The sequence below is a fragment of the Odontomachus brunneus genome, unplaced genomic scaffold, assembly GCF_010583005.1.
Source record: "Odontomachus brunneus isolate Ranch 3 - 2012 unplaced genomic scaffold, Obru_v1 Obru_scaffold_010, whole genome shotgun sequence".
Classification (NCBI taxonomy): Eukaryota; Metazoa; Arthropoda; class Insecta; order Hymenoptera; family Formicidae; genus Odontomachus; species Odontomachus brunneus.
Genome location: NW_022639460.1, coordinates 2,096,041 through 2,114,819, shown reverse-complemented (window position 1 = coordinate 2,114,819; position 18,779 = coordinate 2,096,041). Strand labels below are relative to the sequence as shown.

At 37.9% G+C, this 18,779-nt stretch overlaps 5 protein-coding genes across 12 annotated transcripts in view; 3 read left to right on the top strand and 2 right to left on the bottom strand.

The window, feature by feature from the left end:
• Positions 1-90: 90 nt before the first annotated feature.
• Positions 91-1,791, bottom strand: LOC116840471 (huntingtin-interacting protein K). Its single transcript, XM_032807224.1, has 3 exons — positions 1,589-1,791; positions 1,187-1,294; positions 91-332 (listed from the first exon to the last, which is right to left on the bottom strand). Exons 1-3 carry the CDS (start codon positions 1,772-1,774, stop codon positions 237-239), a joined length of 390 nt encoding a protein of 129 aa, XP_032663115.1. The 5' UTR covers positions 1,775-1,791; the 3' UTR covers positions 91-236.
• Positions 1,792-3,058: 1,267 nt separating this feature from the next.
• On the top strand, positions 3,059-6,525 carry LOC116840586 (pre-mRNA-splicing factor SPF27). Its single transcript, XM_032807464.1, has 3 exons — positions 3,059-3,249; positions 3,420-3,682; positions 4,714-6,525. Exons 1-3 carry the CDS (start codon positions 3,175-3,177, stop codon positions 5,126-5,128), a joined length of 753 nt encoding a protein of 250 aa, XP_032663355.1. The 5' UTR covers positions 3,059-3,174; the 3' UTR covers positions 5,129-6,525.
• The window catches only part of LOC116840583 (colorectal mutant cancer protein), a 99,708-nt gene continuing 86,109 nt past the window's right edge, over positions 5,181-18,779 (bottom strand). For 7 of the 8 annotated variants that reach the window (XM_032807449.1, XM_032807448.1, XM_032807452.1 and 4 more), the window contains 11 exons: positions 15,714-15,975; positions 14,913-15,058; positions 13,632-13,856; positions 12,901-13,089; positions 12,628-12,818; positions 11,320-11,586; positions 10,749-10,944; positions 10,477-10,668; positions 9,564-9,751; positions 9,356-9,458; positions 5,181-5,889 (listed from right to left, as the gene is read on the bottom strand). In XM_032807449.1, coding sequence (XP_032663340.1) covers positions 5,779-5,889; positions 9,356-9,458; positions 9,564-9,751; positions 10,477-10,668; positions 10,749-10,944; positions 11,320-11,586; positions 12,628-12,818; positions 12,901-13,089; positions 13,632-13,856; positions 14,913-15,058; positions 15,714-15,975 — 2,070 coding nt within the window. In that variant the 3' untranslated portion in view covers positions 5,181-5,778. Of the gene's footprint in view, positions 5,890-9,339; positions 9,459-9,563; positions 9,752-10,476; positions 10,669-10,748; positions 10,945-11,319; positions 11,587-12,627; positions 12,819-12,900; positions 13,090-13,631; positions 13,857-14,912; positions 15,059-15,713; positions 15,976-18,779 lie in introns of all 8 variants that reach the window. The other variant, XM_032807451.1, reaches the window with a different exon arrangement.
• Positions 7,338-7,684, top strand: LOC116840587 (small integral membrane protein 4). The gene has a single exon (XM_032807465.1). The coding sequence runs from the start codon at positions 7,413-7,415 to the stop codon at positions 7,644-7,646; it is 234 nt and encodes a 77-aa protein (XP_032663356.1). The 5' UTR covers positions 7,338-7,412; the 3' UTR covers positions 7,647-7,684.
• Positions 7,638-7,958, top strand: LOC116840588. Its single transcript, XM_032807467.1, has one exon. It carries the CDS (start codon positions 7,679-7,681, stop codon positions 7,877-7,879), a length of 201 nt encoding a protein of 66 aa, XP_032663358.1. The 5' UTR covers positions 7,638-7,678; the 3' UTR covers positions 7,880-7,958.

Below are 18,779 nucleotides of genomic sequence, written 5' to 3'. Positions count from 1 at the left end.
TCTATTGTTCTAAATACATGTATACATTGCGCACGTGTATGTGTACAATATATAATATATGTAGCAGGTGAGAGGAAATAAAAGTACAGATATTATTTATATATACTGTAATACTTATTAATAAATATTATTAATAACCCAAAGTGTATCTTAACAACTCCCGAAAAATGTGTAATTTACAATGGAATTTGTGGAGTTGTGCACTTGTAAGAAATCACTTACAGTCCTGTACAATATCAATTAGTTAATGTAATTAATGCTTCTACGATATCGCCTCTGTGTTCCCTGAGAGTCTGTTCCGCCAAGTTTCGACTAATCTCCAACTCTTTCATCTGAAACAAGCGCGAGCTGCAATTCGTTGCTTTCTGATTTATACAGTAAGGTAAATGTCTCAATAATTGAACTAAGAAGACTAAGACTGAACCCGAGAGAGGTAGGTTTTATGTTATTAATAAGCAATTAATGGAACTACTAACAAAACTAACACACTTATATAAAACTTTGATCTGTCAGCAATCAAAAATATAGAAAATAAAATAATTAATAAATATCAATTATAATTTTAATGAGATAGTAGATAATGCCAGTTGTAACAGTAATTAAATTAAAAAATGAGTCATGTCCTAATTACCAAATAATATAGACTCAATGATTGAAGACTCATTAATTGTTTATATAACTCTAATTGTATATATAACTCTGCTTTAATGTCATCAAACTTGCTACATATAAATACTACATAGTTAATATCTTCAATTTTGTAACGGCGTCAACATCTCCACTTACTAATTCTTTACTAAATAAAGATTTATTAAAATTACAGTTATTCGTTCTCAATCTATTTACAAATATAACAAAATATTTGGAATAATTAATTTCATTGAACCATGCGGTTTAATTCTTCACTTATAATAAATATTTTCTCAAAGTAAATTTTACATCTTTATATTCTTCCATTTCTATTTTGTTATTAATTGTTTTTTCTTATTTTTTGAACTGATGTATACTGGTGCAATAAATTAGAGTGGAACAAAGTATCATCGTTCCATTTTAACTTATTGCACAATTCAGAAAGTTTTTTAAAAAAGAACAGATCTTATATTTGTGCAACATAACGACACTGTTGTTAAAAGTTACAGAATAAGCCCACAGAGCTTGTGGGCTATATAACACGTGGTGTACTCACGATCAAATCTACATCTTCCTTCTTGATGGACACTTTGAGCAGTTCCTTTTCTTTTGCCTTTTTCTCTGCGGCTTCTTTATTCCGACGGTCACCAATTATGCTCATCGCCTGTTTTAGACAGTATTTTTTATTCACACAGATAAAAACAGATGAATGTAAGACGAAAATGCACGATAAAATTGAGCGATTTAATGCAAAGAGGTTATATTGAGGTTATCCATTTTACGAAACGAACGGTTGAACTTTCGCGAGATCTGCCGCTTTCGTGTGATAATTGTGGGTATAGTTACTTGAAACAATGATTTGAGACACGCAGTTTACTTAGTTTCGTGCAGAAAAAACGCAAATGTGTAGCATCATCTAGAATCATGACACACGTGTATACACAAAGTACATACTTACGCATGAAAATCCATCGGAAGAGGAAATTTCCTTCTCCTCGGCATAATCTGTCACCTTCTCCAAATCTGCCGCGCCGCTGTCATATTTGGCTGCTTTTTTCTGCGATTTCTCTTGCTGCACATCATCGCAATCTCCATTTACATCGTCATCCGCCATTTTTAATTTTTCTCGCGGGATCTCCGGCATGTTGTGTCTCGTCAGTGCAGTAAATCGTCGTTTGTGCTGCACTTTCTATATTCTTATGTAATTTCATTAAAAGTCTGTTCTTTTTAGTTGAACTCATGCACAACTCATGCTCTGGGCTGCGTTCCAAAATCCTACGCGGCGAGTAGAGTAACATTCAATTAATCAATCATGATAAAGAAATCTTTATTAGAAATCTTTTTAGTTCTCTTTGTTCTGATTAGATGCTGCTCTATCCGTCGAGTAGAGATTTTGAACGCAGCCCTAATGTAACAAAATATATTTTAGGGGTGTATATTAGTTGGACACGGGGCAATTGGACACAGTCCAATCACAAGTCGCTGTTCCAAGGGACCCTAAAAATGTCTCTAATCACACGGTGCTGTGATTAGCTGTGTCCAAATGCACCGTGTCCAAGTACACCGCTCCCATATTTTAGCATGTTCGACTGGCTTTGGATTGGTTACACGACATTTTCCCGAAAACTAGATAGTGTCACGTCCGACCGACCAGGCTGCCAGCCAGTGATAATTTTTGTCCAAATAATCCTTTATCTGAGACACTCCGTGTCTTGCGCAAAATCCATCGCGATTATTCTTGATCGCACGGATCCCCGGGTAGAATCACGCGATTCGTTTAGCTCGAAAAATTGCGATCTGATCCCGTGCTAGGATTCGAGCGCTATTCTTCACAGCAGCGTGGCCGCAACCCGCCGGGACGTAACAATAGAAAAATGTTGGTATCAACAAAAACCCCTTAGTATCACAATTTTAATTTCTACGGATTAGTGACAGTTTGTTATTTGACACATACACACGCATATGTCAAAACGACTCCGCAAAATTCATGGACTTGCTACTTCAACAGTATCACTAATCCGCTGAAATTAAAATTGTTGTCTAGGGGTTTTTGTTGGTACCACCATTTTTCCATCTAATTTTCGGGAAATGTCGCGTAACCTCTGGATTATTTAGCCTACGTTTATTGGTCGAACAAGTACTTATAAGCTTTATGATTGGTTAGTAGAGACTTATGACGTCATTAATCGCTCTCGGAACGATTAACCCAAGGCCAGTCGAAATTAAATTTTTTTAAAGAATTTAAACGCGAAAATTAAATTGACTGTAAACACTGATTAATTGGAAATAAACTATTGGTTATTTTGAATAATCAATGAACGTCGTTTCGATCAGATCATCATTCCGATCCACTTGTTGAGATAAACTACGACCTCGCTTTTCCATGGAAGATGGTCGCGCCTCGTAGCGGAAACTTTGGAACTAGCGCGGAGCTAATCACAGGGTGCCATTGAAATAAGCGGGTGGCCGCTCTCATGCTTATCTCTGATGGACGTTTGGTTTATTTACAAAGATTGTTGGAGTCGGAACTGATTTTTTTTCACAATGGCTGGCGAAGTGATAGTCGATGCATTGCCATATATTGACCAAGGATATGATGAACCTGGAGTGCGAGAAGCGGTAAATTTATCTTTTCTTTATAATCTAATGATCCAATAATACTATTAGAGGTTAGTTTAGCTTAGGCTCTGCCTCAAATAAATTTGGATTTATGAACTGTTATAGTTGTGATTTATGTACACTTATTTTTCCCTTCTTCTCGTGAATTATATAAACGTCTTGAATTCCAGGCTCTGGCGATGGTGGAAGAGGAGACGCGTCGTTACAGGCCGACAAAAAATTACCTGGAGCACCTGACTCCTATGAGCATAACATTCGAGACGACGGTGCTGAAGCACGAGTTTGAGAGGATGCACGGGCGCCTGCCAATGGAGGTGCTCAGCATGAAGCGTTACGAGCTGCCACCGCCTCCATCTGGCAAGATGAATGATTTGGGTGCGTGGAACGAAAGTGTGGAGAACAGTAGTGCTCAGTTGGAGCATCAAGCTACCAGGTAGACTAGGATTCTGGTGATCATTTATTCTCTCTCATTGTAATTACATATTAAATATAACAATAATAATAGCTGATTGCAAATGTACTTTGCTCAGTACAATATTATTTAATACAATATAAAGTTATTGGCTCTCATTGTTCTTATTATATTCATTTTATTTATTATTGTATTTAATTACTTATTCTTTTGCTTTATGTGTACTTAGTGTTTACTTAATATTTATTTCGGTTTATTCTGTTATCTGATCAATTCACTGTTATTTTATTATATAAAATATACATCACAGGTACAAATTACAGGCACGAAATTATTATTTCTTATTCCTTATTATATTCCTTAGTCCTTATTATATTCATTTTATGTTTATTATTATAATTATATACTTAATATTTATATTTATTTACTTATTGTTTTACTTATATATTTAATGTTTAATTATTATACTTAACACTTTATTAATTTTTTCATTTTTATTTTATTATTTGTTATAATGTTAGTTTGTTCTATTATTTGATTAATTTGTCCTGACTGATATTTCATTTTATTGTTATTATGTATTATTTTATTAAGAAATTTGTACTTGCATGTACTTTATATTGTAAAATATCAGAAAATTTCATCTGCAATCGGCTTATATTGTTCTTATTATATTCATTTGTTTGATTTTAATCAATCTTACTACTCTAAATTTCTTGGGGAAATGAAATTTTATTTTTTCTCGAAATTCTATTCGAAAAGTAGAATTTTTCACTCGAAATTAAAAAATGTGATTATGAACTAATTCTACAATTATAAAAACAAATTCCTTCTAATCGATTAAAACATCTTATATGGAGTCAGAATCCACTTTAAAGCTTGAGTGAAACATTTAATTTTACGATTTCGAGTGGCAGTGTTTTAATTGCCGTTTCGAGTGAAAATAATGCCACTTTCCCGCTCGTTTTGAGAGAGATTCCACACCAAGAAATTTAGGGAATATCATTCGATTGAAGTTACGTATCATTCCTCACGATATTGAACAACTACAGAATCTGCAACCTGGAATTAATGATGGAGTACGGATGCGAAGCTTGGAAGTCTTATCTGAACGTGTTGGTGCAGCTGCTCGGTCAGGCGCAGAAGCAGCTGCAGATGCTGCGCAAGAAGATTCAGGAGGTGAACTGGCAGAGGAAGTCGATGCAGACCCAAGGCGGCGACAAACTGAGAGCCCTCGAGGCGCAGTGGGTTGGTTTAGTGTCGAAGAATTACGAAATCGAACAGGCGTGCGTGCACTTGGAGGAGGAGATACAGAAAGTGATGATGAACAAGGAGGCGGTCGAGATCAGCGACGTGCCGGCGGACGAAGGACCGGACATGCCCGGGAAAAGCGCCACGGAGACGATGGCGCTGCAGATGCAGCAGCAGGAGGAGCAGGAGCAGCGGGATCTTCTGTTGAATTTTTGAGGTATCACTGTTGGCGGCTGAGTGAGACAACGAATGAATGTACGCGATGCGCTTCGAGTATTTATAGAGGCATTACGAAGCCCGCGCGGGACCTCGGTAATAAAGCACAATTTATTTTATCGTGGTTTATACATGTATCACACTCGGATTTTCACGCTGACAATATACATATGTACAACGGCGATAAATCACTGACTTAATCGACAGCGCGATGCACTACTGATTAACAATTATTTATAATTTTTTTTTCACGACGGTGCTGAGATGAACGAAGGATCTGCTTTAACATAGTTTGCGTTTCTCGTGCATCGACACACATTTACACACGTATTTTGCGCGTAGGCCCAGCTGAAGTTTTTATTTATCCCGCGTTAGGACGTGTTAGCGGCGTTATTTAATACCACGATATAATTACAAAGCGAATAGCTAAGCGTTTAATCTCTCTTTCTTCTTTTCTTTCTGTCTTTCCTTCTCTTTCTCTCGCTCTCTTCTTCGGCCGACTATTCGTATGTAAAAAAATACGTGAGTTCGCGATCTCCGTTTTGCCTTTCTAATCGTCGTGGACTGAACGTGGGAGAGACGTCGAAAATGAGCGTCTGATTAGGCTTGCGTTGCGCGTTCAATACTCGGTTGCTTTATTCACTCGATTGTCATAACGACGTCTCGCTGGCACCAGAACTTTGAGACTGAAGCGCTATGCTTCCCTTGTAACCCATCGACTCCTCCTCCAGCAAAGTTATGCGTTGCTTCAACGTTTTTACCTGTAAGCCACGAAAAAAATTTTAGTTATTTATTTTTCATTCACAAAGGACATTTTTTTCGGCAATGCGGAAATTAAAAAAAATCTGAAACTTTGCATAATTATAGAGCAAATATATTTAATAACAAAATAATTTTTCGTTATGGCTCAGAAACGGTTTTAGGAGTGAAAACATCCTCTTGAAAAAAATAAATTTAATTAATTTAATTTAATTTTTTAAGTTTTACTTTTTTGTATTTGGAAAATTAATTTAAAAAATTTTTTAAATGTAGATTTTAGGGGATATTTCAAAAAATTTTAATTATTAAGTAGTATTAAATAATAATAATAATCTACTCTATAATTATGCAAAGTTTTAGATTTTTTAATTCTCGCGTTACCGAATGTTTTTTATTAGTTTGTTTACGGGAAATAATCCCTTTGGTATACCGAAGATATAAGGTGATTACATTGATTTACAAAAGTGAAAAAGTAAAAATAATACAACAACATTGATTGATACAGACATTCCTCAAGTAGCGTACGCTTAAAAATGGCGACAACTCTCGAATAACACGGAATCTTTTGGCCGTATTATTTCAAAGTCATTTGTACAGTAAATTAATAAAATTATGAAGTCTGTAGAAGTTATAAAGTTACTTTAAATTATAAAATGGAAAAAAAGAGAAAAAAGAAATTAAATAAGAAAGTACTAAAAATTCTAGCAATATTTCTGGTGTTTTTATTAAATTTCAAAATTCTATATTATGAATAGAGAATAATAGAATCGAGTTCTATTAGGAGTCCTAGCTCCTTACCGTGGAACTTTTAATTGATGACGTCAGAAGCGAGAAAATAACGCTGAAAATTCTTGCAAAATGCGTTGAAGTAAAATGATGTTTAAAAAATGATACTATAATCGATAGAGCAGACCTGTAAGATAATACTTCCCTCCTACTATCAATAAATAGTCGTAAAATTAACGTGACAAAATCATAAGAAAAAGTACGTTAAAGAGAAAAATTGCACGTTATATTAACATTAAAATAAAATAATAAGAGAAAAGAAAAAAAAGGAGTGTTTGGACTATTTTATAAGTCTGCTTGATCGATTGCATCATTTTATTGCTACATCTTTTTATTTAAACGTATTTTACAAGTTTTAGTATATTTTTTCGTTTCTGACATGATAAAATCAAGATAGCCGCGGCGAGGGACCAGAAGCTTCAAGGAAAATGAAATATAGTTTGTGGAAGAGTACGGGTATCACTTTTAGATCAGAAAGTTATTTTTAACTCGGAAGAATATGCGCGTTAAGAATAATTTAAATGTCTGTTCTTTTTATCTGAACTAGTGCACATTAATGCAATAAGTTAGAGTGAAACAAAATATATTAGTCTCACTCTAACTTATTGTACCAGTCTGCACTATTTCAGGCAGTTCATCAAAAAGAACAGACCTTAATGTTGCGGCTGCGCGTTAGGAAGAATCCGACATGGCGGCCGCGAAGTAGAGCCGGTAGTTGCGCGAGGTGCGAGTCATTCCGATGTTTAGCAGAACATTTCGACGATTCATCAGAAAGTGGCCAGGGGAGCGGTACTTGGGCGACTTTCGATTTCTGCCACTGTTTTTCGTGTTTGGGGCATTGCTGGAATTCTCTATGATCAATTGGCGCGTGGGCGAGGTTAACTTCTACAGAGTGTACAAACGTCGGAAGATAGAAGAGCTTGTGAACGAAAAATTACACAAGACCACATCATCGGTCGATTCTGAGGCCTGAAGCTGCCCTCTGTACTCTGTCTACATCGCGCAATGCCTGTCGGAGTATCTTGGCTACGCTACATCTCGTTCACCACGGCCGCGATGCTGTCGATGCTGGCCGGCTCGCAGTGCGTTCACATGATATACAAACCGCTCGACGACTTGGACGAACTCGTCGAGTTGAAGCTGAAGGAGAGAATGGATCAGCAGGGAGAGGCAAGAAGGAAAGAGGAAGAAGAGAAGAGAACGTAGAAGAGTGTAGAATCTTAAACTATGTGTAATATGTGAATATTATATGATTTCCAAAGATATAATAAATCACTCCGTTGCATCTTTGGTGTTTTTAACATGGACCACGTTCACACGACTTAGAGTCCTTGTGATAACATGCACAGTCTATGTTTACATAAACAACAAGACTAATTCATTCCAGATGTTGCAACTATGGTTGGAACACATGTGCATATTGTGATATTCTTTCTATGTTATGTATGTAGACAGTGTAAACTGTATATGAGATGCTATTTATGTAGGAAATGAGTAATTCATGGATACTGTTTAAAGAATATATAGCTTGCTCAGGGATCAATGAAGAAAAGTTTGTTTTTATTTGACTTTTAGAATCCTTCAATGTAAACTTGGACATTGTTCCCTAAACAAAGTTAAAGTTCACAGAGTTTTTTTGGTTATGTTTCTGATTATAACTGAATTGTTTATATATTGTCTATGTGGTCTTTTTTTTTATGTGAACAATGTAAAATATATAGGATATCGTCAATTGTATTGAAATATACAAAAAGAAAGCATTTCAATTATGAGAGTATTACTGCATTTGCTTTGGATATTAATTATAAATGTAATGTTTAAAAAAGATAAATTACATGAAATTTTCATAACAATATAACCATTCTGAATGGTTGAACTCTGAACTCAATTTGATGATAACAACATAATTCAGAATTTTGTGAACTCAAAATCATTTAGGGAACAATGTTCATAAATTTACATCAGGATTCCAAAGGTTAAATAGCAATATAAGCTTTTCTTCATTAATTTTTGACCAAACTATAATTCTTTAAACAACGTTCATAGATTACTCATTGTCTATATAAATTATTTATTGTTGCAATCTATAGTCTCTTTTTCAAGGAAACAATGTAAACTATATAGAACATTGTCAATAATATTAAAATGTATAAAAAAGTATTTAAATTATAAGACATACTTGTTTTGGATATAAATAATAAGTGTAATGTTTAAAAAAGATGAATTATACAAAATTATCATTTCATTATGTGACAAGTCAGTAGAAGATTACATCAGAATTCTGACAGCAAAAATATAACCAGAGAATTCTCTGTGAACTGAAAATTGTTTAGAAAACAATGTTCATAAATTTACATTAGGATTTGAGAAGTTAAATAAAAATGTAAATTTTCCTTCTCTCTCTCTCATTAATTTTTGGGTAAGCCATAATTCTTTAAACAACATTCATAAATTATTTATTGTCTATATAGATGACATCTTATACATAGTTTACATTGTCTACACGTAGACGTAGAGAGTATTATGATTTACGTGTAAGCGCCCAACTCTGATATAAACGTAGACTATGCTATCGGTACAGACGTTACTAAATCAGTTCTAGGCTGCCGTGTAAACGTAGTCACGGACGGATATACCGGGTGACCACAAAAATGCGAATACTTCACCTATACGCGGTCATACCTGCGCGGCATGCCTCTCCACCATCCCCAGCATCTGCTGTTCCAGCTTCTTAAGCCGAGACTGGTACTTCTTCTTGGATTTCTCAAGGGTTTGCACCAAGGCTCTGAGAACAGACGAGCGACTCTTATGTCCTTACTTATCAAGGATGCGTTTGCTAAACGAATAAAAAATTCACAGCGATGTATTCATATCCGCGCACGACGATTACCCGTTAGCTCTTTTCAAGTCGTTGACAAGCTCGGCGGATTGCTGATGCCGCAGTTCAGAATTCTTGTTAACCTCGTCCAAGGTTGAGATCAGTTCCTGTAAGCGCTCTTTCAGCCTCGCTTCCCTACCCAGAGCTTCGATCAGTTCAGACTCCATTCCTTCACTCTCGTTGTCGCTCAATCCTCGGTCCTGCACAGGTTCTCGATTAATTGACAGGAAAGGAAAATTCTAAGGACAGTATTCATAGTTTTCTTTAGCCACATGAAATTTCAAGGTAAGTTCAACATGATCTTAAATATAAGATTAGACTATAAGTTGTTTTTACATGGTCTGATCTTCTTATCTTAGAATTAAAATCTGATCTATTATTTTAAGATGCGGTCTATTTAACGTTGCAAGTGTATGTTCAAAGTGTTTCTTTATACATGGAGTTCAATAATGTAGCTAGAATTATTTGGATCCTATTCAAATTAGATTTAAGATGCTATGTAAACTAAGAAAACGGTTCTTACTCATTCAGCGGTCCTAATTCATCCTAAGATGAATTTAACACGACCTTAAGTATAAAATCAGACTACAGAGGATATTAATAATCTGAGCTTACATTTTTAAGATTATTTGAAGTTATTATTATGCTATATAACTCATAAAATAGCTCTTACAGCAATTTAAGATGAATTTAACACAATCTTAAATATAATATTTGGCTAAAGACGATATCCATAGTCTGGTGGTTTTATATTTAAGATTCTCTTAGTTCATTTTAACATGCTATGTAGCCCACCAAATATTCCTAAACGTTTTACCGCTTGAGAGACTATTACTAGACTTTCTGGTGACGATACCGGTAGTAGATAAAATGTTAAGATGAATTTAAGATAATCCTAAATATGAGATCACTTCATACTTGATACCTTGTTCGTGGCCATCGCGAGCATAGCTTCCGCGTCGCTAAGCTGGCCTTGAAGGTGCTGTATGGTGGCGTGCTGGGCTGCAATCTGCGTGTCACGCGCGTTCAACTTCAATTCTATCGTGGCGCGTTCCTTCTCCAGGAGGAACACTCTCGCGCGTAACTCGGCTTTATCCTCACGCATGGCCATCAGTTCCTAAAAGCATTATATTTCCACGATATAGAGAATCGTCATCTTTTTTCTTTCGAGCTTTCGTTCAGTTGGATGATATCTACCTGCATAAGCACGGCTGTTTCCAAATCGAGTTTTCTGGCCTCCGCCAGAGAGATGGTGTTCTTAGAGTTCAAAGGCTCCGCGTGCACGCTCTCCAGCTCGACCGCCGTTGACCTGACCATAGTACGCTCTCCTTTGAGCCTGCTAATGTGCCGTCTGAGTCGTTGCTCGTCCTCTACGCACCATGTTACCTCCGACCTGTCGAGGAAGTGATTATGTAATCAGGATTACGTATGTTGCGCATGAAATGCGAGATCTTCATCTGTTGAGGATTGTCTTGTAAAAGAAGAAAGAGATATAATCTAGAGTTCTTCTTCTTTGTTCTTTCTCTTTCCCGCAGAGGATACACCGTATCAGCAGACTTGAACAGAAACTCAATTCAACTCAATTCAGAACAAACTGAGCAGAAACTTATGTTCCGCCCGGAACAAATTGAGCAGAATTTTCTGTTCAGTTGAGAACAAACTGAGCTGAAACTTCTGTTCAGTTTGTTCGGCTTTAGCGTATCGTACTCAAATTCAGACACCCTGTATACTTGGAGTGTAAGACGCCATCACGTTCCGTGATACATACTCATCCGATAAGACCATGCTGTCCTCCCAGGGCGCGGCCAGTGTATTAGCGCAGTCGTTTTCGAGTCTATTCAGAACGTGATACGCAACGTTCTCGGCGGCCCTCCTGTTATCGATCGTCACGCTGTTTCTCTCGGTGGAGAGCGCGATCTCGCTTTCCAGCAGCGCGACCAGAACGTCGTAGGCCTCGATGGCGCGATCGCTGTAGGAGAGCGCGAGGCGTAGTGCCGTCGCGTTTGACTCGTACTTGCCCACCAGTAAACTCAACCTGCAAGCGCAACAAGCAAGCCGCCTTTGTAAAACGCAAGTCGTCCAAGAGTTCCACTTTCGCTACCACGTGTTACACACGTGCCGATTCTCACGAGGATCTCGACGTTCTCACGACGTCACATATGTGTGATAACGGTAATTAGCAATGATTTTTTATCTTGTACTTTCGCACAAGCAAATTAAATCTTACATCATATAAGTATCATACAAATTAAACGTAACATTATACAATTTAAGAGTACATTATACACTGAGTACTCGCGTAGGCTGTCCTTGTTTGATGACGTCGGGAACGAGAAATCGCATGCTCACGATTCTTGCGTTATACGTTGAAATAAAAAGATATGTACATTTAAAGACACTTGTGATCGATTCAGCAGATTTGTAAAATGCTCTGAACACTCTCTTTTTGCTATCACTAGATAGCCATCAAATTAACATAACAGAAATGATGAGAAAAGTTTGATTAAAACTTGAGTTGTATTGCAACCACAAGTGTCGTTCTATGGATATGTTTATTTCGACATATAACGCAAAAATCATAGGTATACGATTTTTCGCTTCTGACGTTATCAAATAAAGACAACCGACGCAAATACCCAGGGATCTTAATAATAATAATAATATTAATTTAGTGGTTACAATTGGTCTTTATTGGTCACAGGAAAATAAAGCTTTTCATTATTTCATAAAAAATACGGGGTGACTTAAAAGTCGGTTAGTGATTTGAAAAACTGACAATATTTTTTACAATAATATATACTTAAAATTCTTTTTGCAAATTGTTAATCATAAAACATTTGAAATGGCAGTGATTTTTCGGCCATCCTGTATATAGGCTGCGTTCATTCTGAATATTTTTATGCTGAAAGCATCACTCTATCTATCTTTGACGTGTAACAATAAAAATAGAATGGAACGCTATCAGCACAAAAGTATCCAAAGCAAACGCAGCCATAGGACAGATTTTTGAGACGGACAGTTTCCCAAATGAAGAGTGGAACATGTTAAAATTCAGGAAAGAACACGAAGAACGTACCGATCGCATTGCGCCTTGCTCTCGTGCAGGGTGAGAGCGAGGACCGCGTTGTTAGCTCGCGCGTGTTCCAGTCGACTGTTCAGGCGCTCCGTCTCGACCTCGAACTGCTTCTCAGAGCCGTTCAACTCCTGCAGGTTCGACTGCTCCAAGAGATCCGACACGAGGTGTTCGGCGACCATGGTGGAACACACCTGGAATACGTTTATTGAACGTTTATGGTCGCGCTGTTTCGTTGAGAGACTGAAGCGACGTTCTACAAAGCAGAAATCGCACCCCGAGGTTAGCGATGTCCGGTCCAGTGATGTGCCTCTCGTCGGTCCTCCTCAGTCTCACCCTCTCCGCCATTTTTAGGACCGGCGCTTCCTCCCTTGTCACGTTCTTCGTCGGTGGTGTCTGCAACGGCGGCAGGAGAGGCGAGCATGGCGCCGTCAGAGGTTCCGGTGAGCTGTTGTTGCCTCTTGTCTGCGACGAAGGAGATAAGAGATTTGCAAAACTCACGAGGCGAGGGTTCGTTGTATTCATAGACTTCCACATAATTTACCTAGACTGTTAACAATTGTAGGTAGCTAGACAGCACAAATTAGTAAAAGATATCTCAAAGAAGTCCAAAAGAGGTCTAAAAGAAATAGAACATCTTTTAGACGTCTCTAGTTATCTAGTTAGATCAGTATTTAGTTAGACATCTTTAGTTAATTATGCTATCTGGATGGATGATCGAGAAATTGATGGGAGATGCAAATGCTAATAGGTATGGCCAATAAATTTCGAAATATTGTGTTTATTTGCGTAAAATTCAATTTCCACGCTGAGAAAAAAGCGGTTTAATTTCCACTTGGGTTCATCTGGTTATTAAGTTATGGAAGAAAACGCTACCTGCAGTCTGACTCGGGGGCTCGTTCACCCCGAGTCAGACTCGGATTGTCGCGCAGGGTGGTTAAAAATGTACATAAATATACATGTAAAATTCGTATTTCTCGCCGAGAGTCGTCGCTCTTTCTACTCACTCTGATCTCTCGACGCGGCGAATCGCTGCCCGCCGTTTGCCTCTGACTGCCGGCGTGATTCTGACTCTTGAAATGAGCCAACTGCGCCTGCAAGCTCGCGATCTCCGCTCGTAGTGCCGTGATCTCCTCCTGCAGCGTCGCTACGGCGACGCTCTGGCATGAGGCAGCTTGCTGCGTCGGTTCCGGGGTAGGCAACGCGGCCGGACTGTCCTGTTCCCTGTCATTCTGACAACGTGACATATGAACATAAATCATTGGAGCGGCACAGACTACGTGCAGCGTATTAATTACTTAATCTGTACTAACGTCTGTTTATTAATTTTTATTGGATAATTGTGTTATATTAGTTGAATATATGAAATGGCTTATGACAGATAATCACACGTGGTATCTGTAAGCGTTTCATTGCCACGCCGATATCCACTATGATTGTTTCAATGCTCCATTCAAGCTTAAATCGCCGGATATGCGGCGGATGAATGCAATTCGCGAGGCATATACTCATTAGTTCGTTTGATTGGCTTTCTAATGGTTATGTATTGATTTTTGATGCACAATTGATTACATTTTATACGTTAAATTAGTAAAATGTGACAATTATAAAAGGACAACGGATAAAATGGACCGATTCTGACCTGAACGTAAGTTATATATATATATATATATAATTTTGTGTTTTCTGGGTCGCTGAATGCGATGGCAGCATTTTTATCTGTTTAAACCTGTAGCCAAAATTTGTCTTAACTCTTTTAACTATTTTTTACCTATACATTATTTATCATTGTTATAGTAATGTAAAAATGATATCTGATTTTATATCCATTTAAATCCATAAAAAAGTGATCAAAATTTACTTTAGAGACCGAAATGTCATTTATAATAGTAATTTGGTTAATAACAATTCTGGCAATATTTTCACACAGAGATAGTGTAAAGATCTCGCCACTCGAAATCACAAGAGTAAATGTTTTACTCAAACTTAGAATGGATTCTGATTCCAGCGAATGTTAAGCGAACATTTTAATCGATTAGAAAGAATTTGCAGAATTATTTCATATTCACGCTTCAATTTCGTGTGGAAATATTCACTCCACGATTCAGAGTGGTGAATTTACTCGATATAAGATGAAAGATCGCTGGAATTCGAGTGGCCCGTTGATCAGCTGACTTTTCGAATAAAATTTTACCCCAAGTAATTTAGGTAAGCGATTAGTGGTGACTATCATGGCAGCCGACGTATTAATCAATTGATTCATCATGGTATTTCTTCCTTTTGCTTACCTCCGCCGGTCGATTCTCGTCTTCACAGCAACTGGAGTCCGCGTCGCCCAAGGTGCGATCGCCGTCCCCCTGGATGTCCCCACCGCCTTCGCTCTCCTCCACTGGATTAGTGATGGAACCCTCGGCATCCCTGCTCGTTTCGACTTCTGTGCGGGCGTTATCGAGAAAAGAAGAAAGAAAAAAACCACCCTATTGTCACGTCGAACGATTAAACGTGCATTCTTTTTTCCCTTACTCTCTCTATTTCTTGCATGATTTTTCGCGAGTAGCTTATAATCGCGATTCAGAGAAACGAGTCTCTCTCTTTCTTTTTCTCTTTGCTCTATCATCCCCTTGTCGGAAGCAGCTGAAGGTTGAGTCTTTTCGCGACGCGGCTCGCGGAACTCTGAAAGATTGCTCTCTTCTCGGTATCAAGAAGCGAGAGGAACAGAGAGAGAGAGAGAGAGAGAGAGAGAGAGAGAGAAACAGAGCAAGGTCGAGGAATGGACAGCGCCACGTTGCTACCGAGAGATGGCTATTACTATCGTTATTGCCGGAGTCCGAGGGAGATCGCTGATTGCCCGACGGGAATTGCCCCGCGTGTTTCACCCCGGGGAATTGGCCGTGGCCGCTCGTTTAAGGCCGCAAGTTGAAGGCCTCCGTTCACGGGAGGAGAGAGATCCGTCTCTCTTTTCCCTTTCTCGAGGCGGACGGCGACGGCGGCGGCGGCGGCGAGGGGGAGCGAAATCGGTACGCGGAATCGAGATCGGCGGCGGCGACGACGGCATCATCGTCGTCGTCGTCGTCGTCGTGTATCCTTACCGGACTCGTCCTCCTCGGCAATTACTGTGGCGCGATGCCTCTCCAGCTGTCTGCCGAGCTCGGCGATGACGGAATGCAGCTCGGTGAGCCGCTCCTCGTGCCGCGCCGCCTGCTGTTCCGCCCGCTGCTCGGCGCGGGCCGTCTGCACCTCCGCCCTCACCAGCGCGGCCTCGGCGGCCTCTCGCGCGCGGGTTGCCGCCACCAGACGCGAATTCAGCTCGGCCACCTCGGAGCGCAGCGAGGAGAGCGCGGCCGCGTGCAACTGCAACAGAGAAATTTCGTCGTGTGGGACACTTTTATCTGAGGAGATTGATCGTGCGTTTAGAAAAGACTGTAGAAAATCTATTGTACGGTGACGCTGTATTATTGAAACTGTATTATCGACACTGAGTATTATTGAAAGAATAAAATAAAAATGTTTTCGCTCTAAGATCAGCGTCTGGCTCTCATTTGCCTGGGATTATGTCTTAATTATTTTTATCTGAGATTGCAACCAGGCTTGCGAGTAAGTAGTCACTTTCTTAATCGATTATCGTGCTTTTAATTGATATCGTGCAACGATTAATATGAATTAATTCAATTGAAGGCCGTTTAATTGACAATCGATTGCAACGAATTCAATCGAAAACCGTACAACTGATGATTGGTTTCCATGAATTCAATTAATAATCGTTGAATCGATGATTAATATGAGCGAAGATAATTAGAAGTCGTTCAGTTAATAATTGAATTTAACAAATTTAATTAAAGGCTGTTTAATTGACGATTGAATTTAGTGAGTTTAATTAAAGGATGTTTAATTGACGATTGGTATGAGCAAATTCAATAGATTTCATCAAAGACTGCTTGGTGACGATTGATATGTTCAGAAGTCACACGTCAGAAGCTTAGAAGCTTTAGAAGTCGCAAATCTAATGTCGCACGTAATAAATGGCATATTCTTCTCTATAATACACATTATGACCGGAAATATTCGATTAAATTTAATCGGATATCTTGATTTAATATAAAAATTTATTTTGGTTTTTATTGGAAACATCTGTTTATTAATTTTTATCGGATAATTATATTAGTTGAATATATGAAATGGTTTATGACAGATAAATTACACGTGATACCTGTAAACGCTTTTTTAAAACTGGACAAATTGAGTAAATTTTTTTCTTGCCTCTATTTTTAATGATTCGTTGTTTTTCGAATTTCTGGTTGCAATCTCTTTTTAGTTGTAACAATGTTATGAGTTTAGTTAACATTTCCCGCATATTTAATTAACTGTTACTGCAACATAATAAATATAATCTCTTTTATTCCAAATAACCATTCAGGGTAAATTAACTCTAAAGTAGCATTAGTTGTCACGCGTTGCGAGTCCGTCACGTGGCTATGACGTGACTTACGCAAGAGCATGGAAATATATGCAATAATACATTATGTTATACATGTCACAACAGTGAGTCCGCGTATGATTCCATAGTTCAGAGTTATTATTACAATGTTCATGAGAATTATTATCTTAGTTTAATGATTGTTTATTATACTTGATATCGCCAATTTTGATAAAATACTTAAGATCTAAAATAAGAAATAATTTGTCTTGTTTCTTTTACATGAAAGATATGTGACAATTAATCCTGAGATAGATAGATAGATAGATAGCTGGTCATATTTGCACGACTTTGCTCATAACTAAATAACTTTTTCGTGTATAAATATACATAATAATATTTTTTCTCTTTTACCTAAAAGTTGTATGATTTTGAATAAAAACGTTTACTTGAGTCAGAATGGATAATTTATTCTATATGAGCGAAGAATCACATCAGAATTCGGGTGACTCGGCGGCCACTCTGCTTTTCGAGCGAATTTTTACTCCAAGAAATTCAGAGAGCAATCATACAACTATGAAAATTCCAATATTTAATTTTACCTGTAGATAAACGTCGATATCACTTGGACGTTATATTCCAGGATTTCATTTATTTATTTATTATACAATGAATTTCCAATCTTTACTTCTAACTGCGCTTACAATTACATTCTCCTGCGGTGGACAATGATTAATAAATAATCGATTAATGATAGTTCTGCATTTTCCTTCTCGGATAATATTGGAGGTAACATTGTAACATGAATCACACATTTTAACATGGATGTGTGTGCAATTATCGTAGGAGCGAGATTTTATCGAGATGCTAATGCGACGAGCAAAAATAGCGCGCAGGAACTTTGCGCGTCGCGTGAATCAACTCGTCTCGTGTTTACCGACTTCGGTCCAGTGATGCAATCCTGCTGGATAATTCAATTCCGCGGATCGGCTATCGAGATCACGCTATTGTCTCGACGGTCGAATCGAACGGCGCAAATCGCCTACGCGATCGAAATGCGTCGCTCATTTCCTCCGTCCGTATATAATCGCGATTCTCTCTGTTTCTTTTTCTCTTATCCCCTCCCCCTCTTTCTCTCTCTTTCTCATTCACGGAATATACCACACGAATAATTATCACAGGTTAAAAAAAGGAAAGAAACGCGTCCTTCTCACGCGCAACCGTCCGTGTCGGACGTTACGAGACGATAACGATTGTCGGCCGCGTAATTACGCGGCGGGAGGAAACGAGGGAAGGATCACGAGTGTATAAGAACGACGGACGTGTGACGATACGTGACCATTCTTCATCGAGATATCGTCATCACAACGTTATTTCTGACGGACGTGCAAATAATTCCGATCTTGTGTGCAGAAAGTCAGGTAAAATTGAATCGCCCGACTAGTTGGTAAAGTTCGCAAAAGATTATTTTTTATTGAGAAATTATTTATATACACTGAGAAAAAATTTACTAAATTTCAAAAAACGTTTGTTTGGATAGTACTGTGTGAAGATATTTGTTTAAATTAAGTAATTATTTTCTAAAATTAAATAAAGTTTTAAATATAAATTTGTTTCTTTAATTTTAGAAAATAATTACTTAATTTAAATAAATATCTTCACAGTACTATTCAAACAAACGTTTTTTGAAATTTAATAAATTTTTTTCTCAGTGTGTGTGTGTATATATATATATATATAT